This window comes from Chelonoidis abingdonii, chromosome 13 (genome assembly GCF_003597395.2).
Source record: "Chelonoidis abingdonii isolate Lonesome George chromosome 13, CheloAbing_2.0, whole genome shotgun sequence".
In the NCBI taxonomy this organism is placed as follows: Eukaryota; Metazoa; Chordata; order Testudines; family Testudinidae; genus Chelonoidis; species Chelonoidis abingdonii.
The window spans coordinates 33188652-33207966 of record NC_133781.1 but is presented as its reverse complement, the minus strand read 5'-3'; the positions used below and the strand labels follow the sequence as shown (position 1 = coordinate 33207966).

Here is a 19315-nt window from a genome sequence, read left to right as displayed (position 1 = left end):
CTGGTAATTAAGCTTGGAGGTTTCATGCAGGCACCCACATTTTGGACTCTAAGGTTCAGAATTAGGAATTATGCTTCTGACAGGCGGCACTGAAGGACCTGCCGCCGAAGTGCTGCTGAAGACCCCGTGTGAATGAAGGACCCGGTAGGGAACTGGTTGTTAAGATTTTGGCAGCTCATCACTGGGTAGAGGTGTATATGGCATTAATGAGAGTGATACTGGAATACTTTGTCCCATTTCGGTGTTCACATTTCAAAAGGAGAGGATGCAGACAAAAGCCTCAAATGATTTGAGGGCTGGAAAAAATGCCTTACAGTGAGAGATATGGAGCTCTGTCTGTTTAGCTTATCAAAAAGTTCAAGAGGTGACTTGATCACTATGTATACAAGTTCCTTCATGGGGAGAAAATACTTGCTACGAAAGGACTCTTAAATCTATCAGAGAAACGCATGAGAAGTACCAGTGACTGGAAGTTAAAGCTAGACAAATTGAAATTAGAAATAAGGCACAATATTTTAACAGTGAGGATTATGAACTACTGGAACAAACTGCAAAAGAATATGGTGGATTCTCCTTCTCTTAATGTGTTGAAATCCAAGTCTGGATTCCTTTCTGGAGGATATGCTCTAGTCAAGCACAAGTTAATGGGCTGCACAGAGGTAACTGGAAGAAGTGGCCTGTGTGAAGTAGGATATCATACTAGATGAACTAATGGTCTCTTCTGGCCTTAAAATGAATCTATGAACTTTGGATCTGAGAAGGTGTACCTGAGGCAGTCAGCATGCGATCCTACCTTTTTATAGCTACACCTTTTGAGTGTTAAGAATAGTGATGGAAGGATAGTGGGTGCATGAGCGCTCCCATGTTTACTGCTACTAAAATTTCCAGTCCAGACTGTACAATCAGGCACATCTCAGGCAAGTGAATGTGCAGAGGTTGTCTTGAACTCCAGTAACAGGTGAGTAACCTTTGTTTCTCTTCAGGCCTCAATTCTGTAAGACTGTTTCAATGGAACTTCTCATATGCTTAAAGTTAAGCACGTGCGTAAGTGCTTTGCTGGATGCAGAATGCATAGCACCTTGCAGGATCTAGCTCTTGCACAACTCCTATTTATGTTAATAGTAGATTGAGAATTCTCTCTCTAGTTGAGAGGAAAAGGTTTAGAATACTTAGAGTAAAGGAATAATGGAATAAGTCTCTTGGACAAAGGAAAATGTTTTTAAATCAATGGCCAGCACTGGCAATTAACAATCTGTGTTGTTCACTTTATTGAACTAAAATAGAGGCTGGAACAAAAATGCACCCCCAAAATACAGTTCACTTCCTAATGAGAGAATCTTTATTCATATGTTAATCTTTATAGGAATCATTTTCTACATAACTCCTCAAACCCTGAGATTTCAGCTTTCTTTGAAGAAGAATGTTTTTGTTCCTTTTAAAATAGCTATTCGTACAAAAACAAGTCTTGTAGCAATCTGAAATTAAAGTCTTTGGAAAGTATATGTAGGTTCAACTGCAAATCTAGGTTGGATTTTGTAGTCAACTTTATATATTTGGACAGTAGAACGTTACAAATTGCTGTCTTTTCCCCCCACCTCAGAATAGCATTCCCTTCGAACATCATGGCAAGTAGCTGCTCGTCTCCTCGTTGGAAGGCAGCACTGGGTGAGTCCCTTCTTGTTAGACCCAAATCTTTTTGGATTGGGTGGGATTAAATCCTGTGAAAACATTGGATTTGGCTCTTCCTCTTCACATTAACTCTTACAATTGTACATTTTATCTCTATGCCCTACGCTCAGATGTCAGGTACTTGACATGGCATTAGGATTCCTTCTGACTGTAAAAGTAAACATCCTTCCAAGAGCTGAAGTATTTTCTACTATTCTTCCTAAATTCTTTAGCAGAATTAATTAAAATTGGTGGTTTGGGAAGCTCCTATGGCTTTTAAGGAATTGCTAATAAAATAAGCAGACCAGCAACTCTAAACCAAGTCTATCCTAGAACCACTAGTCACGCTATAATTATGCTCACAATCTCAGACATCCATTCTAAACTAGATTGATCTTTTAAAATTATGAAAACAGATTACTTGTTCTGAAGACTTGTCTTGGAGAACAAAATTAACTAATTCAAGTAAAGCTTTATCTTGGCATGAGTGGAACAAGTTATTAAAGTAGCCTTCATTTTTCTCTGTTTTTAAATTCTCTTCCATCCCTTAGAGCTGCCAGAGATTAAAAACATTTTCAGATGAACTTCTCTTTAGTGTAGCTGAAACATGAGCACCTTAAATATAAGCAGACTTGAACTTGGACATTCAAAATCCTTTGCCAGTGGATAGTGAAATAATTTCTGCCTTTGTGCGCAGTTTTCTAGTATTTAAGCCAATTGTGTTTTTAGCAATAGAAACATTTGGGGGTCAAAATCTGTACCTCACTGTTGAAGGATACCGACTCTTAAATTATTTTAGAAGCTGCTTCTTTGCTATATATTAAAAAGGCAATCCTATTTTTCTGTTCCTTGTTAAATTCTGTAGTTCTTTCTGCTGCTTTACTTCCTCTATAAAGCTCCAGCTTGCACTAATTCTACATATGCAGTTGGTGTAGCATCCTTCTCTTCCTCTTTTTTATTTAATTTTCTCCATTTCTGTTTACTTGGTTCACTCCAGAAGCTTCTTCTTTCTTGAATTATTGTAATATTCAAAACTGTCTGCAAATGACAGTTTACTTTAGAGCCCCAGTCATTAGGCCTTACTCAAGCAAATCATCCACTGAAGTCAATGCAAATCTTGCATGAGTTACGACAGCAGGAAACCAGCCGGATCAAGATCTTGTCTGTTGTGCTTGACCTTTGTGTGAAAAATGTGGTAGCTACTGAAGACTCTGCTTCTCTATCTTAGAGTGATATTGCTACTTTGACAGTTGTAACTTCTTAAATTAAATGTGTGATGCCTTTAACTTTCTGTGGGCAGTATGTTACTTGAGACAAGCTCAAGCTAAGTAAATAATATTGTGAAATGTGTTTAATATGGCATCACCAGTAAAAAGCCAAAGAGCTCTATTTTTTAAACATATCTTTAACTTTATGCTTCCATATGGGTTTCTTCAGCCTTGAATCACTATCAGTTTTATTTTGAGAGCTCAGCAGTTTAATCTGGTTTTGTTGTTTTTTTGCGTGCATGTTTTTGCTGTGATTTATTTGTTCTTCAAACTCTGTTTTTGCTGAAGAGGTGCATTTTCTGTGTTAACCTTAATACAGAAGGAAAATGCAGATAATGTGATATGGCTGCAGGTAGGTATGAAATAACCTGTGTAATCCATTGGATTATAGATTCTGGAAAGATCATTTTTTTTCTTTTAACAGGGTTTTTATGCCCAGATGTTTTGCAACAAGTGACTGAAACAATTTTTTGATATCACCATCTATGTGCTACTTAAAATAATTTGTGCTGATGTTACCTTGTTCTTTGGCTCTGATAGATTCCTGCTTGTGTGGCTACCAGTGTTCTCCAGTCTGCTGTGCACCGATGAAAATAATTTTGCCATAGAGGCAGATAATGCATGGCTGATCGCCTATGTTACCAATGGCTTTATTAGCAAAAATACCCCAACCTAGAGCAGAAACATTGCAACTGGAGCTCTCCATGCCACTTACAAAGAGATACTTGCAGGAACGTGGACAGACTCCAACAGCTGCCATTAAAAGAGGCTCTTGCCAGAAACCCAGTGACCTTAAGTGAACTCTGTAGTAACAGGGCTGGAAAAGGAAGAAATGGTTTACAGAGTTAACCGCCTGTTGTTGAATAGCCATTTCAGTTCTCCCTCCACAGGTGGCAGACTTTACCCCTTTTTATTATTCTACTGTAACTATAAATCTTTTACCTGGTTGGTTTAAGAAAATTTTATATCATTTTGCTAAGATTATTGGCTTAATTCTGTGTAAAGAATTCTGTCTTGCTTTTTTTGTCTGATTTAAAAATGTCAGATATGAACAATCCTGAATTAAAGACAATGACTTGAAATTTCTTGTAAAATTTAGCCTGGCAGGGAATATGTAAATTAATTAAAACCATTTGATTTTATTTAAACTGTTTACTTTTTTTTGTATGGTCCCATTTGGGATGTGGGGTAGGGGAGTTCTCTTGAAAGTTTTTTAATATGCATTAGTTTTATTACTTTGCTTCTTCCACATTTTAAATGGAACTCTCCATGAAACACAGAAACATTTTTGAATTTTTACTCTTCTCTAGTACAGTCAGAGAAAACAAAAGATACTGAAGATACAAAAGAAGTGTCTGGGCTCTTTACAGATGGTGATACTGATAGATAACTTATTCCTAAAGAATGTGAAGAATAAAGAGAGAGAAGGGCTCTGATATTTAAGAGGAATTTATTGGAATTTAGAGATGGTAAGCATGGCATGTGTTTCTCCTTCATTAGAGAAGGAGGATTGTGTATAAAACACTCTTCCTTGGTAAGATCCAGTTTTCTACATTGTGAGATTGGCTGGTTTGAAGACAGTTGCCAAGTGGAACAAGAATTACTGCCATTGCAGACTGAATGAATTTATGTACATTTGGTTCAGCATCCACATACATAAAAACAAGTAATTCTGGTCTGCTGTGTATTACCAAGACTCAGAAAGGAATTATAAACAAAATATTCCTGCTGTGAAATCCTGAGAACTGATTCTCAGGTGTGAATTACATTCATAATATAATACAAGTTGTTTATTTCTGGGATTGCTCTTCTTTTTCTGGAGTTAAATAACTTATTCATATGCCTAGAATGTCCAAAATAAAAAGTGCCCTTGGCAGATGTCCCTATTAAGGAATAGGGAAGGATCTTTACATTGTTTCTAACTTAAAACATTTTCATAAAGTAATGCTAAATATTTTATCCTTGCAGGAACTAGAAAAGTAGAATTATTAGTCGTACTCAAGCAAAGTTAATGTCAGCTTCCCTCTTGAAAATGAAAGTGCAATACATAAGTGTTGTTAGAAAGATTCCATCCTATTTGGAAACAGTAGCTAAAAACAAATTGATTAATGTTTTCCTTTTGCCTCAAACTTTGTTAGGATAGTTTTTATTGTTCCAGAGTTTTGCAAATTCCTTTTCTATCCAAAATCCACGGACTATATCTGTCAGTCACTTTTCTTGAGATTTCAGAATGCTAACTAATTGCTTGTGCTTGCTGTAGATCTCATTGGGGGAAACCTGTGTTTTGGGGGAGTGCAATGGAAAGGTTTAAAAGTTTGGTCCGTGGATAATTTTGCATAACAGAATCCCTTACTCAGTTACTGTAGTTTTCAGGACTTAAGGCATGTGCACTACCATTTGTACACTTCTACATTTCACTGTACTTTCTTTGTAAATATGTGTGGTTAATGATGTAATGTTAGAGAGACTTAAAAAGGCAGACTTTTTTTCCTTCCTCTGTATCCAGAACTTTAAATTGCTGTACTGTACTTAAAAGCTGACTGATGCAAATTTCTAGAATTGTACTTGGTTGTGGGCTGTTCCTGCCCTTTCACAATAGTTGCATCCCATCACCTGCAAAAAATAGTTACAATGTCTGTATAAACGTGTGTATTGGTAACCAGTATCTCGGAACACCTCATTTGTACTATTACTGTATTTGTGTACTTTACCAATTGTGTAAATAATAAATTCATAATGACTTCTACTTTTTTCTTGGTGAAATTTGTCTTTTTAATGGATTCTCAACACATACACAGGCAAATTCCATACTACTGAGGACATGCAAAAATCAAGGTAATACCGAAATGTTAGCAAGAAGATTGCAGTGTGTACTCCACATGGAATACTCAGGCCTAAATTTAGACTAACCATACATTGGGAGAGAACACAAAAGGCCCTCGCTCCTGTGCAGGTATTAGTCAGTCACATTCAGTCCTTCGCAAATGCTGAGCATTGAAAACTAGTGCCTAAAATGATATCTTTCTTAAAGGTAAGGAGGGGGCAAGGACAGTGTGATGGCCATCTTCTCTGCACTAACCAGCAAAATTGGGTTGGCATGTCTAAGGGAAAGTATATCTTGAAAGTGACACGTGCGCCCAGAAGTGTGGTGACTGCCTCAGCCAGCTCTGGTGGAGAGGACTTCTCCCCCAATCTGGTCTTCTCCTACTGCAAGTGTTGATTGAAAAGCCATGATTCAGCTATGGGTTTTTGTAGGTTTAGATGGCTATGTCAGCTTATACCAACTAAGGACCTAGCCCAGAGTATATAATATTTAGTGCCTGATCCAATGAAGATGATGGGGAAAAGGAGTAACAAACCAATAACTGCAGGTAGCCCCTGAGACAATAAAGACCTAATTGTATAGCAGTAGCCCATTTCTTCTCATTGAAATGAATGCCTTTTTTCCCTAATGGTAAAGTATTATTTATTTACTATAAATATAGTAAATATAGTTTGCTTCAGTTTACAGTCTTATAAAGAAGCTTTTTCCAAGTATTCAGCATTCATTGTTCTTTTGTTATCAGGTATAACTGTATATTGATATGAGGCTTGGGAAAACAATTGTTGAGCTGTTAGACTTACAATTGACTGGTAGGAGCTGTAGGGGAAAAAATGGAGGATGTTTATTTCATATCACTAGTAATAATAGCTAGCTAGCTGTTAGAGAGCTTTTCAGCAGTAGACTGCAAATGCATTAATGTATTTATCCTTACAACACTCCTGTGAGGTAGAAAAGTATTTTCCCCATTTTACAGATAAGGAAATGATGCAGAGAGAGGCTAAGTGACTTGCCAGCGGTCTCACACAGGAAGTCTGCTGTGGTATAGAGAATTGAACCTGAGTCTGAAGAGTCCTAATAGTATGTATGTTAGTTCTGATGCAGATGTATTACAAACCACTGTTTTCTGGCATTTAATCTTCAAAATTATAATTATTCACAAGTTTCTTCAGGTCATATGTGTCATAGTTGAAAGAATTATTCAAATTATGTTCTGTCAAAGCCTGGAAAGGTGAGGGTTACTTTGCACTTTCAGAGCTGAAATGCATTATTTAAAAAAAAATCCAGCCTTGCCATGTATGCAGTATTCCATGGGAACAATCTCCTTTGACTTTTTTTTTTTTTTTTTTTAAGGAACATTGATTTGGGCACCATATACACAGTAAGCATAACCAAACCTAGTGGTAACTGGTTTCCAGACTCTTATAGGGCATCAAGGATCTTAAAAACAGGGTAAGAAAGATAGAAAATGTGGCGAAAGACCACCTAGGCTTAACCATGAAACCTTGCATGATCTAAACAATAAAAAGGAGTCATGTAAAAAATTGAAACTAGGACAAATTACAAAGGATGAATATAGGCAAACAACACAAGAATGCAGGGGCAAGATTAGAAAGGCAAAGGCACAAAAAGAGCTCAAACTAGCTACGGGAACAAAAGGGAAACAAGAAGACTTTTTATCAATACATTAGAAGCAAGAGGAAGACCAAAGACAGGGTAGGCCCACTGCTCAGTGAGGAGGGAGAAACAGTATAACAGGACTGGAAATGCAGAGATGGCTTATAGACTTATTGTTTCGGGCTTAACCCGAGAAGTCGAAGAATGGCCTAACAGTGCATGTTAATGAGAGGCGGATAGGTTTTAGAAGAGGAAAATAAAAAAAGAACAAGTAAAAATCTCTTAGAAAAGTTAATGCCGTGCAACACCAGGCCTGTATGAATGCATCTAGAATACTCCCCGAATAGGGAGGCTGAATCAGAGGAAGTGAGGTGTGCTGGAGCCGTGCGTAGCTGTGATTACCTTTAGAAAATCATGGAAAACAGGAGAAATTCCAGAAGACTGAAAAGGCCAGCAAACATAGTGCCATCTACCAAAAAAGGGAAATAAAAAACCCGGAAACTACAGACCGTTAGTTTAACTTCTGTGCAGTAATTAATGAGCAAGAAATTAAGAAATCATCTGCAAACACTTGGAAGTCGGTAAATTATAGGAATAGCCAGGATGGATTTGTAAAAACAAATCGTGTCAAACCAACTCTGATAAGTTTTCTTTGATAGGATAACGAGCCTTGTGATGAAGGGAGAAGAGGTGATTGGTAACCTTAGACTTTAGTAAGACATTTTGATACGTCGCATATATTCTTATGATAAACTAAGCAAATACAACCTTAGAGTGGCTACTATAAGGGGTGCTAACTGGTGGGGGTGGGTGTGGGGGGGGGGGGGGGGGGGTGGGGGGGGGGGTTGGGGGGGGGGGTGGTGGGGGGGGGTGGGGGTGGTGTGGGGGTGGGGTGGGGGTGTAGGGGGGGTGTGGTGGGGGGGTGGGGGGGGGGGGGTGTGGGGGGGGGGGGGGGGGGGGGGGGGGGGGGGGGGGGGGGGGGGGGTGGGGTTGGGGTGGGGGGGGGGGGATAAATAACTGCTACTCAGTAGTTATTAATGTTTCCAGTCCTGCTGGAAATGTATAACGGTGCAGTTCCGCAGGGGTCTGTTTTGGGCCGGCTCTGTGGCAATATCTCGATTCAATGACTTACGATATGGCATAGAAAGTATGCTATTAAGTTTGCAGAGTGATACCATGGGAAGGATTGCAACTGTTTTGGAGATTTAGTTTCAAAATTCAAAATGATTCGGACAAAATGGAGAAATGGTCTGAGTTAAAGACAGGGATGAAGTTTAAAATAAAGAACAAGATGCAAAAGCAAGTCTCCACTAGGAAAGAACAATCAGTTCACACATACAGAATGAAGTGGAGTTGGATCTCTGAGTAAATGTATGTGAGGGCTGATATTTTGAGTGTGATCTATTATGATTTATAATGACCACCAAGCTAAATATGATTCACAGTGTGATCCGTTGCCAAAAAAAGCAAACATTGATCCTGGATGCATTAACAGTATTGGTTTGCGCAAGACACGAAAGCTTCATTCTTCCGCTCCTACTCTGCACTGGTTCAGCCTCACTGGAGTATTGTGTCCATTCATGGGCATTGCATTTCAAGAAAGATGTGGAGAAATTCAGAAATTGGAGAGGCGTCCAGAGAAGAGCAACAAGAATCTAGGAGAACATGACTATTGAAGGAAGGCTGAAAGAATTGGGTTGTTTAGTTTGGAAAAGAGAAGACGAGAGACATGATACAGTTTTCAGTATCTAAAAGGAGTCCAAGGATGTGGGAGAAAACTGTTCATCTTAGCCTCTAAGATAGAACAAGAAGCAATGCGCTGTAAACTGCAGCAATGGAGGTTTAGTTGGACATTAGGAAAAGTTCCAACTGTCAGGTGTTAAACATTGGAAGAAACTGCCTAGGGAGTTGTGGAATGTCCATCTCTGAAGATATTCTTAAGAGTAGGTTAGATAAATTGTACAGCATGTTCTAGGACAGTATTTGGTCCTAGCCATTGAGACAGCGGGACTTGACTTATGACCTCCGCGAGTCCCTTCCAAGTCCTAGAGTCTATGAGGGGGGGGGGGGGGTATTTATTAATGATCTGGAGGATGGTTGGATGCACCCTCAGCAAGTTTGACAATGACATTAAACTGGAGGAAGTGAGTAGATACATTGGAAGGTAGGGATGGATACAGAGGGCCTAGACAAATTAGAGGATTGACTACAAGAAATCTGATGAGCAAGAGGTTCAACAAGGACAGGGCAGAGGCCTGCACCTTAGGATCGAGAATCCCATGCAGAGCTACAGATAAGACCAAGCAGCTAAGGCAGCAGTTCTGCAGAAAAAGAACGAAGGTTACTGGACGAGAAGTTGGATTGAGTCAACAGAGTCCCCTTGTTCCAAGAAGGCTAACAACATTTTGGCTGTATACATTTGGGCTGGCCAGGCAGATCGAAGGACATGATTCATTCCCGGCTATTCGGCATTCGATGATGCCTCATCTGCAGTACTGTGTCCAGTTTTGGGCCCCACACTACAAGAATGATGTGGAAAAATTGGAAAGAGTCCAGCGGAGGGCAACAAAAATGATTAGGGGGCTGGAGCACATGATCTATGAGGAGCAGCTGAGAGAACTGGGATTATTTAGTCTGCGGAAGAGATGAGGGGGGATTTGATAGCTGCTTTCATGAAAGGGGGTTCCAAAGAGGATGGATCTAGACTGTTCTCAGTGCTACCAGATGCCAGAACAAGGAGTAATGGTCTCAAGTTGCAATGGGGGTGGTTTAGGGTGGATATTAGGAAGAACTTTTTCATAGGAGGGTGGTGAAGAACTGGAATGAGTTACCTAAGGAGGTGATGGAATCTCCTTCCTTAGATGTTTTTAAGGTCAGGTTTGACAGAACCCTAGCTGGGATGATTTAAGTGGGGATTGGTCCTGCTTTGAGGACTAGATGCCTTCAGGTCCCTCCAACCTTGATATTCTATGACATGGTGAAGTTTGTGTTACCTTTCAAGAATGTTAATTTAAAAAAAAATTGAAAAGATGCAGAAATGCAAAATTAGGGATGCACTTCTCAAACAAGACACTCAACACTTCAGCAAGAGATATGCCAGTTTATTATTGTCCCTTATGAGGCAGAATAGCAAAATGTATACCACTGAGCACTGGTTTTATAGTTTAGTTTTGATGGGTCTCCAGTTAATAGTGTAGGGGTTTTTGTTGCCACACTATTTTGCTTTTTTGATGTAAGTGCTTTAATAGCATACGTCAGTTTCAGGGGGAACTGCACTGTATTCTCCCCTCCATAGGCCACCTCAGATGTGTGCATTCTGGTTTCAGAACTCCAGCTGTCATCTGTCTCTGGGCAGAGCCCCTGTCTCACTCCTTTCTGACCTGGGGTGCCATATGCCATACACTCTGAGGTTCCCAATAAACCTATCTGCCTAACGGACAATACTGGAGTTTTGCTTTCTCTTGGAGGGCTATGAACAATGTATTCCCACCAGTTACTATACAGCTCATTCTAAGCAAGCACATTTGTTAAGATAAAATGCATTAGAGAAGACATACAAACAGTCAACAGACTTAAACACAAACTAAACATACCAAGAGTCACCCATCAGTCTTATATAGCCCCGGTGGGCTAAAGTCTCTACAGCCCTTCAACAAAGGGTGATGGCTGTCCTTGAACAGAACATCCTTTCTGTTTGCTGGAGTAGCAAGAAAGGCCAGTGTCTGTTTAACCTTTACACCAAAAGCGCTTTCTTTATTTGAATTGCTGGAAAACCCAGTTTGACCCAGTATATCTAAACCTCTCCAGTGGGTGGTATTGCTCTAGAGCTTTTTAGTCTCAATGACATGCCTTAGTCACGACTTTATGTTTCAGGTTTGTGGTTCCTGCATGAGCTGTAATAAATCGCCTTCATGAAGTAGAACAAAACATTCATAAATTTAATAGCGTCTCCCCCCCCCTCCCCCCCCAAAGATACTGCATGGCATTGCACTATCTGTCACAACATCATCTGGGCTATATGAAACTTAGAGATGGAGACACATGATACATTGGCGCCATCTGGCATTGAAGCATGTGCTATAAGATCCTAAGTACTTCCTCTGAGGAGGGCCTGGCAGGATTGAGCTGTGAATGGGCAGGGATTATATCTAATATAGATTTGTTCATTTGGGAATTTGTAAATATTATTGTGTGTTGCCCATTAATGTAAAGAAGGCTGTACAGTGATAGCACCATTATATGCTAAGGCAGTATAATATTTAGGGGGTCACTTAAAATAATTAAAGTTTGCTATGGAAGGCTAACAATGACGATCACTTTAGTGGCAGAATGTACAGTGGGTGAGAGACTTGTTTGAGAAATGAAACCTTACCTATGAATTACAGCCACCACATTAAATCTTGTGTTGGATGATGTCCATACTACCCTCCCTGGGTTGGTGGTGCACATCCTCACCAAGAGCACTCCCTCCGACCTAAGAGGAGCAGTGTGTGGCGCTGAGAGCTCCCAGCAGGCTGCCCCCACTCACCTGCCTGTTCCCCATGGGGAAAAGCTGCTGGGGGCTTTTTGCCTCCCTATTCCTCCCTGGGAACTTCGGGGAATTGAAAAGGAAGACAGCTAACAGTTTATGTAAGGAACGTCCTGTCTACACAGACACTGTGTCACCCTACATACACCAACATAACCCCTACACCTCTTGTTGAGGTGATTTTTATCATGTCTGCATAGCAGGGGAGTTACATTGGCAGGGGGAGTATTTCAGTGTGTACACTTCCACTTTTTTGTCAACAAAAGCTGACTTTTATCAACAAAATTGTGCGGTGTAGACAAGGCTAAGTCGTCTTTTCATGTGTGTGTATGTACTGTTTACAGAAAGGTGAGCCCTCTCTCTTTAAACTTCACTTCCTCTATTTCTTAATATGTTAACACTTTTATGTAGTTATATTGCTGCTGCTGGGCTCTCACTATAAGACAATGAATTTTAAATTGGCATAGGGAAAGAAGTAAACTGCACCAATCATTTAAAACAAAAATCATATAGATGTAATTTCATGTCTGTAGGCTGACTGTAGAATTCCAGTTTTCTGGTTTCAGCAGCTCCAGAAGTCACAGCACACAGTCACTCCAAGCTGTGCATTTCACATTCAGCAGCCCTCTATGGGGAAAAGCCCAGTATAAAATTTAGATATCAAATAACTTTTCCAATACTGATAACTACTAATGGATGAACAAATATTGAAATAGATGGTTGTATTTGTTGTCTTATTGACATTTATTTGCTATGTAATCACATTAAATGTTTTAAAATTATATTTTTTCTTGTGATGCCACCTCTCCAGTACAATAATTTTCTAGTAAAAATAAGGTGATTCTAATAACTTTTCCCCCACACATTTAATAATTTTTAAACTTTAGCTGAAATTTAGAGAATTCAAAATTATTTTGACTGAACAACAGAGCATTAACTTTTTTCACCATTTTTTTTAAACTGACCCTTAGCTTTATAGCAAATCCTTCCTTTGCCATCGGCACTGCTATCTGCTTCACACTCATTCAGTACTGAATTATCTGAGAGAAACAGAAAACATTGGCAGCTATCTAATTTTCATAGTGTTCAGCCATATGATAAGCTACTCAGCCTAATTTGAGGGAAGCATAACCCAACGAAACTTAGTCCTACAACAGAAATTAGGTTCCAGAATTTACTGAGTTAGACACATTGATATTGAGGCTCCAAAGTGTTTTGCTGCTAGGAAACATAGTATGCCCATTATTAAATTAACCAGAAAAACTTCAATTTCTATTTTTACAAAGTAGTAACAAATAGTCACTGGAATTACAATCACTGTGTAATAATACTGAATGAGCACTTACTCCATATCTATACCACAACCTTATATTAAGAGAACATTAAAAGACTTTAGCTTCTATCTGCTTCCATTAGTGCAGGCCCTAGTTCTGTAGAATCCTGTTGACACCACTAGCAGATGCCAATGCAGGACTCTTGCCTAAAGATGCATAGTTAAGCATTCAAGTTAGGCCCTGTTAGTGTTAAATTGCATTCACAGTTTTCATTGCCCCTTCTAGCATGCAGCATTATGAAAGACTTTAAATGTTACATGTTTTTTCAAATACCTCAAATACGCTTGGGCTATGTCTACACTATAGCTTAAGTCAGCATAACTTATACTGCTTGAAGGTGGGGGTAGGGGAAAATAAATCACTCCCCTGAGTGACATAATTTACGATGACATAAGCATTGGTGTGGACAGTGCTATATCAATGGTTAGAGCTCTCTTCCGTGGGCACAGAGCAGTTATATTAACAAGCTTACAGAGGTGTGGCTGCATCAGTGTGGGTGGGCCACTGTAAATTCAACTGTATCCTTAGACTAATTTTGTCGTCCTTCTGCAGGACATATATGCCAACAACTAAATGTCAGGGTTAGGAAGAAATTCCCCATGGACCTATAGCATCCTCTGAAGCATGTTAGCAATGGTCACCTTTAGACAACAAGCTGAATTAGACACATGGTCTGAACTGATATGGTAAGTTCTGTGCTCTCACTGTACAAGGAGACCCTTCTACCTACAACCACTAATATAGACTTTATAGCTGTAATATCACCAGCCACTTACTTTACCTCTCTGTGCCCTACTGTTAGGTTTCACAGTGGGGTGTTCCTACTGTCCATAACTGCAGGCCTGTTCTCTGAGCCTAGACTTAGGACCACCCTTCAGGGAAAAAAAAAACCTCCAGCATTCTCTGACTCCAAAACTCTGCAGATGGCAGAGTCCAAGGCTGTCTTTGCAGAGGTGTTTTCTGTATTATTGAAAAATCTTTTGTAAAGTAAGTTTGTTTGTTGACTTCTCAAAACCCTAAAGCCAACATTTTCTTTTGGCTTTCTGAGGAGTGTTTCAAGGGCAGCAGCTTCCCACCCACCTCAGAGAGAGGAAACAGAGAAGAGGGGAAGCAGAATGGCAACAAATATTCCCAATTCTCATTCCATCACCACCTCTGGCAGGCCTCTAGGGATAAAGGTGAGGCATCAAACTGACATGTTGGTAAGGAAAGATAATGCAGTAGGCAGCAGGGTGACCAGACTAGGGAGCCAGGAGTATGTGACTATGGGTAAGTTGTTCCCTCCTACATACACACACATTTTTTTGCATTACCCTCACTCTTAAAACATTGCACTTTATTTCTAGTCAGAATTTGTCACGCTCCACTTATGCCTTGGTGGATCTTCTATCTTTTGTCTGTTGGATTGACAGCCCAAGATCAAAATTTTGTTCCCCACGTAGGCACTTATCAATCAGGATCAAATCACACTTTAATCTTTGCTTTAAAAAGTTAAATAGAGTGATCTCTTTGAGCATGAGCCTTTCATAAGGGGTGTTTTCCAATCTTTTAGTCAATCTTGTGGCTTCTCTCTGAACCAGCTCTAATTTACCAACATTCCAGTGCTAAATACAGAGGTAATATAATCTTCCTCTTCCTACATGAGATTCCCCATTTATAGATCCAAAGATCGCATTAGCCTTTTTGGCCACAGTGTCACATTGGGTGCTCCTGTTCAGCTGCTTAGCCATCAAAATTTTCAATCTTTTTCAGTGTGTCTCCTTCCCAGGATAAAGCTCCTCTTTCCTATAAGCACGGCCTACATTCTTTGCTTTTATTTGTATACTTTTGGTTGTATGAAAACACAGTGTCTATCTGTGCCCAGCTTACCAAGTGATCCAGATCACTGCTTCAGTGACATGTCCTCATTAGTTAACATTTGCAGATAACACAGAGATGGGGGCGTGTTATCAGTTATTTCAGCTTTCATCCAAGTCACTGATAAATCTATTAAATAGCATAAGGCCAAGACGCAAACCTTGTGGAAGCCCACTAGAAACACACTGACTTGATGATGAGAATTCCCCATTTATAATTACATTGTGTGACCTCAGATAAGGTGGGTGAGGTAATATCTTTTATTGGACCAACTTCTGTTGACGAGCGAGACAAGCGTTCATGCTACACCAAACTCTTCTTCAAGTTTGGGAAACTTATTCAGAGTTGCAGCAAATTATTATATAAAATCGTGGTCCAGAGCTTGTATTATCTCTTGGTGAACACGTTATTTAGCAGCCACCTAAGGATGTGGTCTGAAAAATTAGTCAATAGCTAACTATATGGAAGTACATGTTCACTTAAAATATATACAAATTTTATTATAGGCCATAGCCACATAGTGAATTTGCTTCTAACACCCCCACACCTCCGCCCACTCCAGCCTCTGTGTATCATTTATTTATGCTGTTTCCTGATGAGCCTGGGCATAGGATGGAGCGTGGAGTGGCCCTGAGGGCAGAGGATGGAATGGCAGGGATGTTGCAGGGCTGAAACTCACACCATTGCAGTCATTCTTTCTTGCACTGCCAGCTGTAGGCAGTCTTGGGGTGGGTACTGTAACTTAAAGCAGCCTGTCCTCACAGTAGCTTAAGTTACATCAGAAGCTGTTGTGGCTTTTGCAGAACCCAGGATTGGGAGGGCACAAAAGTAGCTCTAAAAACCACTTTGCCCTCTTCTCCTTAGGCTACTGCTCTTTAAGGCACAGCACAGAACCTCAACCGAAGACACAATGCCTCAATCTACCAAAAATAAAATGCTTTCCCCTCACCTACTATCCCAATTTCCTCACAGGAAAAGCTTGTGAGAACAGCTAGGCTTTGGCGCATGCCCTGAAGCTCAATGAATCTGGCCACCTTTAGAGCAGGAGGTATAAGTAGCTGTTCAGAACTGAGGCTTCCTCACTGGGACTCTCCAGTACTATCCCCTCTCATTTAAATTTAGAAGCTATTTGTTTGAGCAACCAAGATGATTACGTTTATCAGAGTATCATATGAGGATAGCAACAGATCCCTAGGGCAGCCAAGAGTCGAAACACTCTGGGTTTCCATCATATGGAAACGAACTGGAAGCCAGTGCAGACTACAGCTTACAAGTGTAACATCCTCTCTACAGAAAACACTGTAAAGGTGTGGCCTCCTCCTGGGTGCACCCATGTAGCTTCAGGACAGCTCTGCAAATGGCCCCCTGTCCACAGTGTCCCTTTTGGGTAATCTAAGGGTCTCTATGCCAGCATGTCTTCAGATTTATCAAAATAATTAAACAGATGGCAAAAGTCCATAACCAAAAGTTCCACAACCTAATCAATGTCCTCCCAGTGCATGTAGTCTTTTCTAGTCCATCAACAAAGCACATACCAAATGCCAGTCAGTGTCTTCCACCAGACCTGGGCTCTTCTTTAGTCCACCCCTATCCCTCTGCCAAGATCGTATTCCAGAAGGAAGGGCTCAGGATGGCAATCAGGGTTGGTGCAACCGTTTAGGTGACCTAAGCGGTCACCAAGGGCACTAGGATTTGGCGGGGTGGCATTTTCTTCAGCAGCAACCGCGGCGACTGGATCTTTGGCCGCCCCAGTCACCGCCAGCATTTAGGCAGAGGAAGCTGGGGCAGGGGAGCGCGGGGAGGGCCGCCTGCAGCAAGTTAGAGGGGGGGTGGCACGCAGGGAAATTCCCCGCCCCAGCTCACCCCTGCCCCGCCTTCTCCCCAAGCACGCCGTGGCTGTTTCACTTCTCCCACCTCCCAGGCTTGCGGTGCCTAAGCTGATTGGTGCCGCAAGCCTCGGAGGCGGGAGAAGTGAAGCAACAAAAGCATGCTCGGGGTGGAGACGGAGCAGGGGTGAGCTGGGGCGGGGGGGTGCCTCAGGGTGGAGGGTGTGGAGCTGCCGCAAGTGGGCTGGGGCTCAGGGGCAGAGGAAGGGGAGCTGCTGCGGAGGCGGTGATGTGCTCAGGGCAAGGGGCTGGGGATGGGGGGAGGGCAGCAAGGTGAAGTTTCGCCTAATAGGCACGAAGAGTCCTATGCACGGCCCTGAATACAATGCTGTCTCTTCCTAGCAGGAAATCATGCACCTCGTCTGCTAGAAGCCTCATTATTCCTCTCAGGCAAAGCTTTTCTAGCAAGGAAATACCAGCAGGTAAGGTCCATGCCTGCCTCCCGAATACCCCCCCCCCCACCACCACCATCAGCCCTCTCCCTTCCTCGGCTCCAGGTCTCCAGCTTGGAGACAGCAGCATCTCCTGCTGTTGCTGCTCCACCCGTTTTTAGTTCTCCACGCTGATCTCCTGATCTGTCTTCTCTGAGGCCTAGTCTACACTATGATTTTAGTTCAAATTTAGCAGCATTACCTCAATTTAAGCCTAGACATGTCCACACGACAAAGCTCTTTTCTTTTTTTTTTCTTTTTTTTTTTTATACTTAAAGGGCTCTTTAAACTGCTTTCTGTACGCCACCTCCGACAAAGGGATTAGTGCTGAAATCGGCCTTGCTGGGTTGAATTTGGATTAGCGTGGACGCAATTTGATGGTATTGGCCTCCAGAAGCTATCCCAGAATGCTCCATTGTGACTGCTCTGGACAGGGCGCTCAATTCAGGTGCACTGGCCAGGTAGACAGGAAAAGGTCCATGAACTTTTGCATCTCAATTCCTTTTTGGCCAGTGTGGCAAAGTGCAGGTGAGTGCAGATCTCATCAGCAGAGGTGACCATGATGGAGTCTCAGGATTGCAAAAGAGCTCCAGCATGGACCAAATTGGAGGTACGGGATCTGCTTGCCCTATGGGGAGACAAAGCCATGTTAGCTGAATGCCGTTCCAGTAAACGAAATGCCAAAACATTAGAAAAAGTCTCAAAGGGCATGAAGGATAGAGGCTATAACAGGGATGCACAGCAGTGCCATGTGAAAATTAAGGAGCTAAGGCATGCCTACCACAAAACCAGAGAGGCAAACGGCCATTCTGGATCAGAACCCTGAACATGCCACTTTTATGATGAGCTGCATGCCATGCTAGAAGGTGCAGCCACCACTACTCCAATCCTGTGCTTTGACTCCATCAATGGAGAATCACGCAACATGGAAGTGGGTTTTGGGGACAAGGAAGCTGATGATGAAGCGATTGACAATAGCTCACAGCAAGGAAGTGGAGAAACCGGTTTCCCCAACAGCCAATATGTTTTTTACCCTGGACCTGGAGCCAGTAACCCCCGAACCCACCCAAGGCAGGCTCCCGGACCCTGAAGGTGGAGAAAGGACCTCTGGTGAGTGTACCTTTGTAAATATTAGACACGGTTTAAAAGCAAGCGTGTTTAATGATCAATTTGCCCTGGCATTCACAGCCAATATAGCTACTGGAAAAGTCTGTTAATGTGTATGGGGAGGGAGCAGAAATCCTCCAGGTACATCTCCATAAGTATTATACAGGCCAGTAGCATGTAGTCAGGAAACATTGCATAACAAAGCATGGGAGTGTATGATCCCAGTGTTTGCTGGCATTCAAACAACATCAATTCTTTATCTTGCTGTGTTAGCCTCAGGAGAGTGATATCATTCATGGTCACCTGGTTGAAATAGGGTGCTTTTATTAAGGGGACATTCAGAGGTGCCCGTTCCTGCTCGGCTGTTTGGCTGTGGCTGAACAAAAATGGTCCCCATTGTTAGCCACGCGGTGTAGGGAGGGGTGAAGCGTGGGTGATCTCTCACACCAAACCGGCAGGCCCTCAATACAAGACGCAAAATGCGACCTTGTAAAGAAAGCACGTGCTGTGAACAGCAAGGTTTAACATGAAAGAATGTACCCATGTTTCTCTAAAAATGTCTTTTTAACCACTCTCCCTTTTCCTCCACCAGCTACAAATGTTTCTCCTTTGCAGAGGCTAGTGAAGATTAGAAGGCGAAAAAAATGCACTTGGGATGAAATGTTCTCTGAGCTCCTCCTGTCTTCCCACACTGACAGAGCACAGCAGAATGCGTGGAGGCAGACAATGTCAGAGTGCAGGCAAGCACAATATGAACGTGAGGAGAGGTGGCAGGCTGAAGAGAGTAAGTGGCGGGCT

The 19315-nt window shown here is 41.6% G+C and overlaps 1 protein-coding gene across 2 annotated transcripts in view; it reads left to right on the top strand.

The window, feature by feature from the left end:
- The window catches only part of CSNK1D (casein kinase 1 delta), a 44208-nt gene extending 38526 nt beyond the window's left edge, over nt 1-5682 (top strand). The window contains exons 9-10 of one of the 2 annotated variants that reach the window (XM_032791742.2): nt 1601-1665; nt 3477-5682. In XM_032791742.2, coding sequence (XP_032647633.1) covers nt 1601-1633 — 33 coding nt within the window. In that variant the 3' untranslated portion in view covers nt 1634-1665; nt 3477-5682. The remainder of the gene's footprint in view (nt 1-1600; nt 1666-3476) is intronic. The other variant, XM_032791741.2, reaches the window with a different exon arrangement.
- Nucleotides 5683-19315: the final 13633 nt, after the last annotated feature.